Raw genomic sequence first — 11,868 nt, forward strand, 5'->3', positions numbered from 1 at the left:
TAGCTTGTCAACCACACTGATGTAACCAAACCTGGTTCAGACTGCTGACACTATCTAAAAGTTAAATTTAGCATTAAGCCTCTCCTATTCTGGTCCCTGTTTGGACGCTCACTCTTAACTGCTGCTACCAATAAGTGTGAATCAGTTTCCATTACACACACACACACACACACACACCATCAGTCATCAGATTCTTCTTCAAAGACAAACAATATTCTCCAATAGTCTCCAGTGCATTTTATTATGTTTGCTCAGATATTCATTAGAAACAGCCTGCAAGAAACCAATCTCATAGCAGATATAAATTAAAAAATTCTTTAATGTTTTATATTAATGCAAATACATTTCCAAAGAAACCACAGCGATACTTTCAGTCGGTTTAAAATGTGGCTCAAGACCAACAAATAGTGTTTCCCTTCCCAGCCGATTAAGTCTAAAAAGCTCATCGAGCTCCAAAGCGTTCAAACAGAGCTTTGATTCATTTTGAAAATATAGTTGGAGAGAAAAAAAAATCCTGGCATAAATTGTGGTGACAGATTTGATGGTGGAAAAGTCCCTCTCTCTCTCTCTTGATATGGACAGTTCAGACATTAAGGTGTAGCCACACCAAATGGAGCAGGTGGTGACAGAGACAGCTAAGCTTGACACACCCATGGGCACCGGATGTCTGTTTAGAGCTGGAGCGACTGTGAGCCAGAGCTGCAGACTGTGGCGAGAGAAGCTGGAGAAAACGGAGCTGAGCACTGCTCTTGTGTGCTTGTATCACTATCCCCTGTGGTGGCCTCTCACATGGCTTTCACTTTGATCTGCTTCATCTTCATCTGCTTCTTCTCGATCTTCTTCTGCTCACGGCGCTGGGCTGCTTCCTGAAACCGATAAGAGCACAACGCAACACTTATGTGAGCTTTTTGAAGAATTGTCTGACATTTTTTTAAATATATATGTTGCTGTGTAGCATTTTAGATTTCAGACCTCCAGGCGACGTTGTCTCTCAGGGTCCTCCTCATTCATGATCCTCTCCTTCTCGGCTCGCTTCTTTTCCTCCCGGCGGGTCTGGGCAGCCTCCTGGCGCTGAGCGTGAGTCTGCTTCAGGAAGTTCTCCTCCACACGAGCCCGGTTTCTGTCCGCTTTCTGTTTGCCCTAAATTTACAGGAAGGTTAAAAAGGGATGCACTTTAAACTCCTGTTTAGATGCACAAAGTAGAGCAAATAAGCAAGTGGACAGGAGAATCCTGCTCACCTCTCTGTTCAGACGGAGTTTCTTGACTTTGTCAATGCTGTAGATCACCATGTTCATGAGAGAGAGCAGAGCGTCCATGTCTTTGGGAGAGGTGTTGCCCATGCCAGGCACTACACACACACAAAATAAAAACACAATTCAATACTAAACACAATAGTAAAAGAAATTATAGTCATAGAGGGAGTAGGAAAGACAAAATGCTCACCATTAAATGTAAACAACAGCGTCTTCTTGGTCTCAGGCAGCTTTAAGGGCTGGCCCTCCCTGAAGGACGACATGAGACATTTTAGAAACACATTCATAAATAAGGAAATGCTAAATAAGTCACATGTACAGGATTAAAAAAAAAAATTAATTAATACTTACTCTTGCATAACTTTTGGACCAGAAAATTGGTCCGAAAAATGAATGGACTCTATCTTGTCAGCATTGTTGGTGACATAATGAACCATCTAAAAATACAAAGAACAGATCGTGACACATGAGAGCGCTGCATTCAAAGACAGGACAAATCAAGAAACCCTGGAATTCTGTATGAGGGATAAGCACAAAAAAAAAAAAAAAAAAAAAAAAAAAAAAAAAAAAAAAAAAAAAAAAAAAAAAAAAAAAAGACTTTACCTTGTTGTCCATCACCCCATCGGTGACCTCGCCCATCTCACTTAGGATAGCCAGGGATTCTGGGAGCCCATACTTGGCCCCAGACTTAGGCTTGTCACCGCAGAACTCACTCTGTGGAAAAAAAAACAACTGAGGTCTTGACTATGTCGGAGAACCACGTCTATTGGTGACACAGTAACAGTGAGTGACTAACTACAAATAAATCCATCCATTTGTGTAGTAACAACAGTACCACATAATAAACACAGGTTAAACTTGCATCAATGTGATATACACAAGTTGCAGAGGATATTTACCAAGTCCTGCATCTCCTTCTGAAGCCTGGCCATGGCCTTCTTGGTGCCAACAGCAAACACAAAAGTGTCCATGTCCTCTTCATTAAGAGTCACTTTGATTTGCTGCAGACAGACAGACGCTGTTGGTGAGACTGGGACTGCCAAACTACTTTTTGAAGTGCAGTGCATCTGTTTGTGTGTGTGTTCCTCGTCACAGATTCATTTGAATTATTATTTGACTAATACATACCACTTGATCACAGGCGGGCCTCATCATCCTGGCCAGAACGTTGAGCAGGTCCTGCCTCTTCAGAAACTGAAATAGATCACAAGGAACATTACACGACCATATATTTAACACAATGCGAAGACTACAGCACGACACCATACAGAAAACACCATGTCGTACCTTGAGTTGGATCAGCATGCCTTCACAGCACACACGGCCGGAGCACCACAGGTTGTAGATGTGTTCATTTTCCTGATTCAGCTTCCCAGTGCTCACTGCTTCTTTACTGGTGCCGTCATCGCCTACAAATACAATGATTTAGTATTTTATCATAAAAAAACACAAGCATGTGCTTTTCATACGCCGCTGTTGTAAAGTGGAGACAGGAACTCACCCACTAGTGCAAAGTTGCTCTCTAAAAGTTCTCTGTGCGAGCTGAACCAGGCCTGAGCGAGGCGACTGTTCTTGTTCTTGCCGATGATGTAGTTCATGATGTAGGCCAACAGGCCGGTCACCATCAGGATCTCCATGTAGTAACTCTCCCAGCTGTTCTGCAGATGTGGAGGAACCTGCAGAGAAACAGTGAACAGTCATCAATATAACATAACATAACCGTTTCTATTTCCACCAATTGCTTGACTTGGATCGGTATCAGTGCGACTGAAACAATGGCAATTTAGGTTTAGAGCAATCAGTTGCCAGAGGGTGCAGTTTCATCGTTGCCATTGTTGAGCTTCCATGACAACAGTTTATGTAAATTGCCGGCATCCCAGTGAATCAACTAAATCCAACAGGAGCTAGAAAACAGTGCAGTAATCTGCATTTTCACAGCTTTAACCTCTCCTCACGGTGGCCTCCCACAGCTGTTAAACTACATTTTCATTACAATGACAACACACATCATTAATTCATCCGTATTGTGCAGTAAAATGTATTTGGCAGGCAGCAGGATTCATGTTATTCAAAGCTGAGGGAGGTTCCAATCAGCAGAAGACAGCGTGTGAGAAGTTCTTAGCGATAAGCCTGGCTTACCTTGCTGATTATGAGGTTCTTCATGGAGGGGCCCGTCGGCTTGTCTCCAATCCCCTCAAATTCCTCCTGGTCATATATGTTGTCCATGTCTTGATCCTGTGGAAACATCAAGTTCAATTTGTTTAGCTACAGATTCTGTAGCAATTAATATAACACCATAAATCATCAAACATTATATATCATGAAACTAAGCTGTAAACAGCAACGCAAGACGCTGTACCTGTGTCTCCGAGTCCTCGAAACCATCCTGGCCATCCTCCAGCTCCACGGTGGCTTCGTCTTCATCTTCATCCTCTTCAGGCTGCGAGGACGGCGGCGTGCGAGGCGGAGGGACGGTTTCGGTTTCAGCCACTTGGTCGTCGTTCATGTCCTCGAACTCAGCGAAGTCGTTGTCGTCGAAGTCGACTAGGTCTTCGCCGTCATCAAAATCATCGTTGTAGCGTCCCCTGGACACGGGGAGAGCCAGGAGGAGCAGCAGCGCAGGTATCAGGAGATTCGCACTTCGCATGGTGGGACCCGCACTAATGGAGGACAGACAACAGACAGGACAGTGTAAATAAGGGTGGTTTAAGAAAAGACAGGGACGGTCAAATCTCACACACACAGAAAGATGAAGTGAAAGCTGTTGAGTGCTACGTGTTGCAACATGAGTGTCTTCTCAGTGTCTCCAGAGGGACGTAGTGTAAAACAGGGACATGATCTAAAGTGTGTCCATGGTGACAACTTGTCATCACATCATGTATAACTACAAACACAGTTTGCTGACTGACTGTTGGAGCTCGTCCTCAGGCAGTTACCTGTGTCAGAGGCCAGGTTAAACTGGTTCCCATCACAGTAACCAAGTCAGTCCCTGCTCACACACTCACACACCTCACCGGGTGTTCACGTGACGGATCGCACAGAGAAATAAATCTCCATGGACCGAGACTAACTAGAAAACAATGCCTGTGTCTGCTAATGTCCACAGCTTTATCACTGCGAATAAAAGAGACATGATCATAGATAAAACACAGATAAAATGTTGTCCTACTGGGACAACCCCACGGCTGAGCTCGGTCAGCCTCCAGGCTCTGTGCCGTGTGTTTGAATCCGGTGAATAATCACTAAGCTGCGGCTAGCAGCACCAACTTTAGCCGGCGGTCAAACCTTTGAAGCTGGCTGGCTAACGAGCTAAACTAACGTGCTGCGTCTGACTTTTCTGCGTCTCCGTAGCGCCGCTCAACTCAAAACTGGCACCGTGTGCTCACCTAATGACACATGCAGGATTTAAACCACAAGCCGTGCTCGGTCCGTACCATCCCCCAGCACTCACTCACTTTAACATGAGCGCTTAGCAAATCTGGCATTAGCATGCTAACGGTGGCTAACTAGCATGGCACCTTGTTGCTAGGAGCCAAACTGGTTTTATTTAATCGTTTTATTCTCTTTAACACAACGACGGACAGTGTGTTTTATTAAAAGACGCCGCCTGAACAAAACTAACACATAACTTACCTTGAGAGCTGCTGTGACAGTGAACGTAACGCTGGTTTGGGCTCAAGTAGCCTGAACTGTCCTTGTAGTGATGTTAACGCCTGAAGCAGCGAACTGGTCGACACAGGAGCGACCTTTCAAAATAAAGTGCCGCGGCAGGATGTGTCAAAGCCTCCCCTGGTTCGTTTATTTTGAAAGCTGTGACCGGAAGTTGCTGTGTGTTGTTATGTTGAGTCTGACTTGACACTCGTGGAGTTGTGGGTGGCATAATTGACTGTTAAGGTAAGTAGCCGCTCACAGCGCCCTCAGGTGGGCACAGCCCGTAACTACAACCACGTCCAGTTTTGAATGGCGTTTACCAACATATACAGTCTGTATTATTATGGTATACGTTTATAATACATATAATTTAGGAAAACAGTTTTGCCATCGCCTCTTACATTATGGATTATTACCCATGACGCTGGTTCATAGTACAATGCTGAGAACACAAATATAGTTTGAATACAGTTTAAATTCACAAGCATCTGTATACACTGCCCTCCGGTGGTCGCAGTACGCAACTACAACCTGGCTTTTAGTTTGAGCCTTCTAACCGGACATATAATTACAATATTATCTCCAGTTTGATTATGGCAAAGTTGAAGTTAATTATTTTGGCCGATGAGCACGCATTGACTTAACTAGCCAAGGCACTCATCTGTTACTGCTAACATGTTTACTGCCAGCTGAGTCCCATTTGGAGCTTACTGGTCGACCCTGCATGTCTGAAGTTATTGTGTGTTACATTTAAAATAATAATAAAAAAAGGTTATGCTAAAGAATAAAATTATTATGAAAAATGATGACAACAGGCATTTTTTCATTTTCAGAGTCAATCCAATCCACTTTATTTATATAGCACGATTTTTTAGCAAACACAAGGTTTCCAAAGTGCTGCACAACAAGATAAAACACAATAAATAACACAGTAAAAACATGAAGCAGACAATAGAAAGATAAAAACAATAAAATTGTCTGGCTCAGATTCGACAAAGATATTTTAAAAAGACTGATTTAGAAAATAATTTATGCAGCAGGGGTCCTTAAATGATGGTCATCTAATTCATGTGTCCAGTGTGTTAATGTCAATGGGTATAATGTATTGCACTGTGGAGAGAGGTTGGTTAGCTAACAGTAACATTCTTTATTTATCCTACATTTGTTTCTTTTATCACTTTATATTGATGATATAACATTAAAATCACAGAAGAAAGATTCGTCTTCGTAAAGCAGCTAAACAAACAGAGAGTTGAAAGTATCAAACTTTCACGCACAGTTTTGTTGTTGGGTTAGAATCGTGAGTATTGTCGCCCCCTGGTGGCCACGGTGAGTAACTACAACTGTTCGTTAAGTCAGACACAATGACAAAGCTATACTTCCGGTTCAAACATTCAAAATAAAACTTAAACTAGACAAAAGTTGTAATTACGCACCGAGGAGAACCATTAACTCCCTCCATAGTCAAGCCAGACATAAAAGCATTCTTCTGGATACAGTGTTGCCAACTTGATTTAGTGACTAGACTTTATGTCTAAGAAGCGACTTATTGAGACCATCGAGTTAGAGGTGAGAAATAATACGATGTAAGTCATTCATGTGGCTCACTATATGTCTCTGGATTAGGATGTTCCTAAATATGCAAAAAGTTAGTTTGATTAGTGATAGTTTCATTTAAAGTGGTGTGGTTTGTTAGTTTGATTAGTGATAGTTTCATTTAAAGTGGTGTGGTTTGCACTTTAAACTAAAATAAATTGATCAAATATAAACATAAATACAAATAGTAGAGATGAGATTTGGTTTCAGGAATGTTTGTCCAAGAGACAATTATTTCGATTGAATGATCTACCTGAGTGTTGTTAGCCTGTACTTTTAATTAAGACTTTATAATTCAATAATACGCGCGGTTAATCCTTTTACTTTGAAAATAACAACCGGAAGTCGGCGGTATTCCGTGGGACTTGACCGTTCTCCAGGTCGCAGCGAGAAATGCTACTCTCTCTTTGTTAAAGTAAAGTGGTGAGAAATCTCGCTCCCGAGCCAGATTCGTTCGGTTAGATGGTCATTCCCGCCACAGTTGCTGATATTTGCTCTTGCAAGTTCAGTGACTGGCGACACTTTTCCCGCCACGATACTTATTTCGTAGTTAGCTAACGCGAGCCTGTTAGCTGCTGAGACAACAGCTGCAGCTGGGGAGGATGTCGCTTCACGGCAAAAGAAAAGAAATCTACAAATACGAGGCGCCATGGACGGTGTATGCGATGAACTGGAGCGTCCGTCCCGACAAACGCTTTCGGCTGGCGCTCGGCAGCTTCGTGGAGGAATACAACAACAAGGTACGAGCTGCGTGTGTGACCATTCATCAGCTAACCCGACGCTAGAGAGGAGGGCGAGCTAGTGCTAAAGCTAGACGTCCTGCGCAGCTCCGACACAGTGTCCGTAACACTCAAGTGTTCACCAGGCTGCCTTTAAATAGTAACACCGTGTAAAGCTGATGCTGTCCCTGACCCCGGCGGCTCTGTGAGCGGTGATTTGGCTCGTCTTGAAATAACAGCTGATGTGTTTGCTGCTGTCCAGGTTCAGCTGGTGGGTCTGGAGGAGGAGAGCTCGGAGTTTGTCTGCAGGAACACTTTCGACCACCCTTACCCCACCACGAAGATCATGTGGATACCCGACACCAAGGGGGTGTATCCGGACCTGCTGGCCACCAGCGGGGACTACCTGCGCATCTGGAGGGTATATACATACTCATATATATATTTGTATGTATACAAAAACTATTGAAAACGCATCAGTGAGCCACACTGTTGGTTGGTACTGCAGTTTGTGTTGAATCAATCCCACACCTTTTCCCATTTTTTGGGAAATAATTCCCTAAAAAATGAAATGATCTGTTTACTACATGTTGTACTGTATTAAAGACTTTAGGACAGTGGTTCTTAACCTTGTTGGAGGTACCGAACCCCACCAGTTTCATATGCTCATTCACCGAACCCTTCTTTAGTAAAAAATAAAATATGATTTTTTTTACTGGTGCACAAAATGAACCGTGCATTAACATCACCTTGTTCAAATAACAAAACCAACACAGTGCATGAACTCACAACAACTTACCTCAGTGTGACTTCTGCTGTTGCCTTTGAGAGACCAGTTCAGATATGCGTGGCTTCACCTTGGCAAGTGCCAGTCTCATGTCATTTTCACAGCAAAGTCTGTTCCTTTTCTTAGTTTTTATGTCCAGCATCCTTGAAAACGATTGCTCACAAAGATATGTTGTAACAAATGGTATAAAAAATTCCAGGGCGGAGGCTCCACCGAACCCCTGAGACCGACTCACCGAACCCCTAGGGTTCGATCGAACCCAGGTTAAGAACCACTGCTTTAGGATAAGCAGCAGTGGGAAGTCGAAAAGTATTGAATGATTGACACAATGTTGGTTTTGGCTTTTTACTTGTTAATAATAATAATAATAATAATAACAAAGTAGAATATTGCCAGTCCTTACCCGAATAAGACTTCTGTATCTGGCAATTATGAATCATCTTCAGCTGTAATATGGAAACAATCTCGTCATTGCTGTGTGAGTGAAGTCAGTTCTCCTGTAGCTTGTTTAGCTGTCTGCTGTAAAATAAATATTGTTCCTTCTTGAAGAATTCTGCTCGCTGTCAAACTCTGTTGCATTTCTCACGCAGGTCAGCGACACGGAAACGCGCCTCGAGTGTTTGCTGAATAACAACAAGAACTCCGACTTCTGCGCTCCCCTCACCTCCTTCGACTGGAATGAAGTTGATCCCAATCTGCTGGGTAAGAAATCCACCACACGATGAAGAGGAATGACGCTATAAATTGGACTCTGATTGGTTTAACAGGTTGTTGTTTTTTTTCTGCAGGCACTTCCAGCATTGACACCACCTGCACCATCTGGGGGTTGGAGACCGGTCAGGTGTTAGGACGGGTTAACCTGGTGTCGGGACATGTGAAGACGCAGCTGATTGCTCACGACAAAGAGGTCTGTGTGTGTCTGCACTGTTAAACGAAGCCCCGTGTGATTACAGTAAGCAGCACGCTGCCTACATCAACGTCTTGACGTGTCTGTACAGGTGTATGACATTGCGTTCAGCCGCGCAGGGGGTGGTAGAGATATGTTTGCCTCTGTGGGAGCTGACGGATCCGTCCGCATGTTTGACCTCCGGCACCTGGAGCACAGCACCATCATCTATGAAGACCCCCAGCACCACCCGCTGCTCCGCCTCTGCTGGAACAAGCAGGACCCCAACTACTTAGCTACGATGGCAATGGACGGCATGGAGGTGAGTTTGTCGTGGCACAATAGTAGCCAATGTTTCTATCTACCTTATTTGGTAGAATTGATATGTTGGTAGCATTGTTGCACCTCTGTTAGTCTCTGGCTTTAATGCTTCTGTGTGACAGGTGGTCATCCTGGATGTACGTGTGCCTTGCACTCCAGTGGCTCGGCTGAACAACCATCGCGCTTGTGTCAACGGCATCGCCTGGGCCCCTCACTCGTCATGTCACATCTGCACTGCAGGTATAGAAAACAACTGAAAACAACTACAGAGACACTTTTACATTCATTACATGTCACACTAGATGGTTATTATAAATTCCAATATCAAAGTTTCAGTCTGAAACGTCCCTCTTAATGTGTCCTTCCCTCAGCTGACGACCATCAGGCTCTGATCTGGGACATCCAACAGATGCCACGGGCCATTGAGGATCCCATCCTGGCCTACACTGCTGAAGGGGAGATCAACAACGTGCAGTGGGCTTCCACGCAGCCGGACTGGATCGCCATCTGCTACAACAACTGCCTGGAGATCCTGCGTGTCTAAAGCCACGAACAATTAGGCCCAGGCGAAGGAGAGATGGAGGGTTGCTTCAGATTCGGACTTAATTTTTGGTCCTCAGTCCTCTGCTTTCATGACAAAGATGAGGTCACGAGTGAACTTTCTGAACATGTTTGGAGTATCACACACCTTACTCCACAATAACCTGGTTTACATTTCCTCTCATCTCTTTCCTCCATTGTTCTTCTAATAAACGTGTTTAAGCTCTTATTTATTTTGCTCACAAGGTAGTGCACAGCTGCTGTAAGAAGCTTTGAGCTCTGAGCAGTTGTCTATTAAACTCCAATTTTTATACTTCTTTGCGTGATTTCAGCCGGCTGTGAGATTATCATGAAGGGTTTAGATGTTGAGTGTTACATCGGTTTGACTTGTAAAGGTTGATACAAACTATTGTAGGTGGCAGAAGATGACCTCTCCAGTGCGTAGGAATATGTCGTAGCCTTCTTGTGGTCTCAAAGATCAGTATATTACAGTCTTGTTTACCCCCCGTGGCAACTTAAGAAGTAAAATTTTTTTCAAATGGGTGTGTGTCCAGTATCCTCTCTCTAGATGACCGTAGTATTGAGGCTCATACTTGTGACCCATGCTTTTTTTTTTTTTTTTTAAATTGTAAACTAACCTGAGAGGGATTCATATTGTCACTGCAGTGGTGTCTGTCATCATGTGGTGTGTTTTAGTTTGGCTGGCGATGCTGTGAGGCAGCCATGCATCTGAACACTCGGAACCTACCAGAAGAGCAATGTTGTTCAGCCCTTTTAACTTTCTACTTACTCTCTTCTTCTTCTTTCTTTGTAGAAGATTGTGCTCGGGAAGCTGCATTTTCTTCGTGTTAGAGTGAGTTGTGAATTTGGACGAGAGTGAAACAACTTTCTGACTGTCTGCCTCTCTTTTTGTTTTTCTTTTTTTTTTGTTTGTTCTGTTCAATAATTAAAGGGTCATGTCCTTGTAGCATGCCATTACAAGGCAAAATGTAAATACATATAAATATATCAACTTCAAATGTTGGTAAGCCAAGTGTTCATGTTGTAGCTTTTTCATAAAGTTTATTATTGAATTTGCTCTAATAAATTGTATTCCTCCATGTCCTAGGAACAAACCCGCTGTTTGGCTTTGTCCTGTCTAATTGCAATTGGTTTACAGATAATACTCACTGTTGTGGAGAATGAAAAGTACTTATATATCAATAAATAAATAAATACAGAAATAAAAAGAATAGATAAATGCTGAAATAATAAGACATAAAATAATTAAATGTGCAAATAAAAGATGCTAATTAAACAGGAAATAGGTGAAATTTAATTCTACATGTTTGTTTACCTACATTAATTTACTTTTTGGATTTCCTGAATGAGTCAACACCTCGTATCAGTCACTCCTGTAACCAGTCCGGCTTCAGACTGAGCCTTGGTCTATCCGCTGGGTAATTTTTGAATGCAATTATTTAACAAACCCATACATGATATTTAGGAATCTTTATGTTTAGCCTTTTGGTTAAAGAATTTGTTTCAAATATTTTAGGGGGCACCCGGATTTGAACCAGGGACCTCTTGATCTGCAGTCAAATGCTCTACCACTGAGCTATACCCCCATATGTCAGACTCTCACACATTGTATCTGGTGTACTTCCACAGATGACAAACGTTAAAAACTGACAGGCTGTGTGTTCAGTGAGTGTGTGTTTGTGTTTAATTTAATCTCCAAGTGACTGCTGTAATACAATGATGTTCTTGCTCATCCAGACATCATCACGTTCAAAGCATTACCTGGTTTCCAGTGGTGGAAGAAAAATAGAGTACTCTTTTACAGATTAAAAAAAAAACTTACTTAGTTAGGTAGAAGTTTTATCTGAAAAAATATACTTAAAATATCAAAAGTATTCATTCATTAATCTGTGACTGACAGATTAACATATTACATCATTAGACTGCATCAATAGGTAAGCAGCATTTTACTGTTTTAACTGGTTAAGATGGAGCTCTGATGTAGTTTACATGTCCAGTCAGGCTTCCTCCAAAGGGTTGCAAGATTAATCTGTAGGGATGACTAATGGGAAAGAAGACAAAGCAAAGTTCTGCTACACACATTTACTTACCTC

At 42.7% G+C, this 11,868-nt stretch overlaps 2 protein-coding genes and 1 non-coding gene across 4 annotated transcripts; 1 reads left to right on the forward strand and 2 right to left on the reverse strand.

The window, feature by feature from the left end:
- Positions 1-222: 222 nt before the first annotated feature.
- On the reverse strand, positions 223-5,020 carry ccdc47 (coiled-coil domain containing 47). 2 transcript variants are annotated; one of them, XM_027285870.1, is made up of 13 exons: positions 4,888-5,020; positions 3,614-3,914; positions 3,394-3,489; positions 2,756-2,930; positions 2,542-2,663; positions 2,383-2,448; positions 2,154-2,255; positions 1,858-1,968; positions 1,606-1,691; positions 1,445-1,503; positions 1,240-1,349; positions 973-1,140; positions 223-866 (listed from the first exon to the last, which is right to left on the reverse strand). In XM_027285870.1, the coding sequence occupies exons 2-13, from the start codon at positions 3,899-3,901 to the stop codon at positions 786-788; spliced, it is 1,464 nt and encodes a 487-aa protein (XP_027141671.1). In that variant the 5' UTR covers positions 3,902-3,914; positions 4,888-5,020; the 3' UTR covers positions 223-785. The 2 variants fall into 2 exon arrangements, with proteins under 2 accessions (XP_027141671.1, XP_027141672.1); XM_027285871.1 differs by lacking the exon at positions 4,888-5,020 and adding an exon at positions 4,641-4,719.
- Positions 5,021-6,834: 1,814 nt separating this feature from the next.
- Positions 6,835-10,869, forward strand: dcaf7 (ddb1 and cul4 associated factor 7). The gene is made up of 7 exons (XM_027285939.1): positions 6,835-7,241; positions 7,483-7,641; positions 8,598-8,709; positions 8,796-8,914; positions 9,006-9,215; positions 9,337-9,454; positions 9,586-10,869. Exons 1-7 carry the CDS (start codon positions 7,104-7,106, stop codon positions 9,756-9,758), a joined length of 1,029 nt encoding a protein of 342 aa, XP_027141740.1. The 5' UTR covers positions 6,835-7,103; the 3' UTR covers positions 9,759-10,869.
- Positions 10,870-11,289: 420 nt separating this feature from the next.
- trnac-gca (transfer RNA cysteine (anticodon GCA)) lies at positions 11,290-11,361 on the reverse strand. The gene has a single exon. It is a non-coding gene; the product is annotated as a tRNA-Cys (tRNA).
- Between the last annotated feature and the right edge of the window lie 507 nt (positions 11,362-11,868).

The sequence above is a fragment of the Larimichthys crocea genome, chromosome XII, assembly GCF_000972845.2.
Source record: "Larimichthys crocea isolate SSNF chromosome XII, L_crocea_2.0, whole genome shotgun sequence".
In the NCBI taxonomy this organism is placed as follows: Eukaryota; Metazoa; Chordata; class Actinopteri; family Sciaenidae; genus Larimichthys; species Larimichthys crocea.

Coding starts and splice junctions, on each gene's coding strand:
- dcaf7 (XM_027285939.1), top strand. CDS start 7,104: ATGTCGCTTCACGGCAAAAGAAAAGAAATCTACAAATACGAGGCGCCA. Junction 9,216..9,336: donor TGGCAATGGACGGCATGGAG/GTGAGTTTGTCG, acceptor TCTGTGTGACAG/GTGGTCATCCTGGATGTACG. Junction 9,455..9,585: donor ATGTCACATCTGCACTGCAG/GTATAGAAAACA, acceptor TCCTTCCCTCAG/CTGACGACCATCAGGCTCTG.
- ccdc47 (XM_027285870.1), bottom strand. CDS start 3,901: ATGCGAAGTGCGAATCTCCTGATACCTGCGCTGCTGCTCCTCCTGGCT. Junction 1,692..1,857: donor ATGGGGTGATGGACAACAAG/GTAAAGTCTTTT, acceptor TTGTATTTTTAG/ATGGTTCATTATGTCACCAA. Junction 1,141..1,239: donor AACTCCGTCTGAACAGAGAG/GTGAGCAGGATT, acceptor CTGTAAATTTAG/GGCAAACAGAAAGCGGACAG.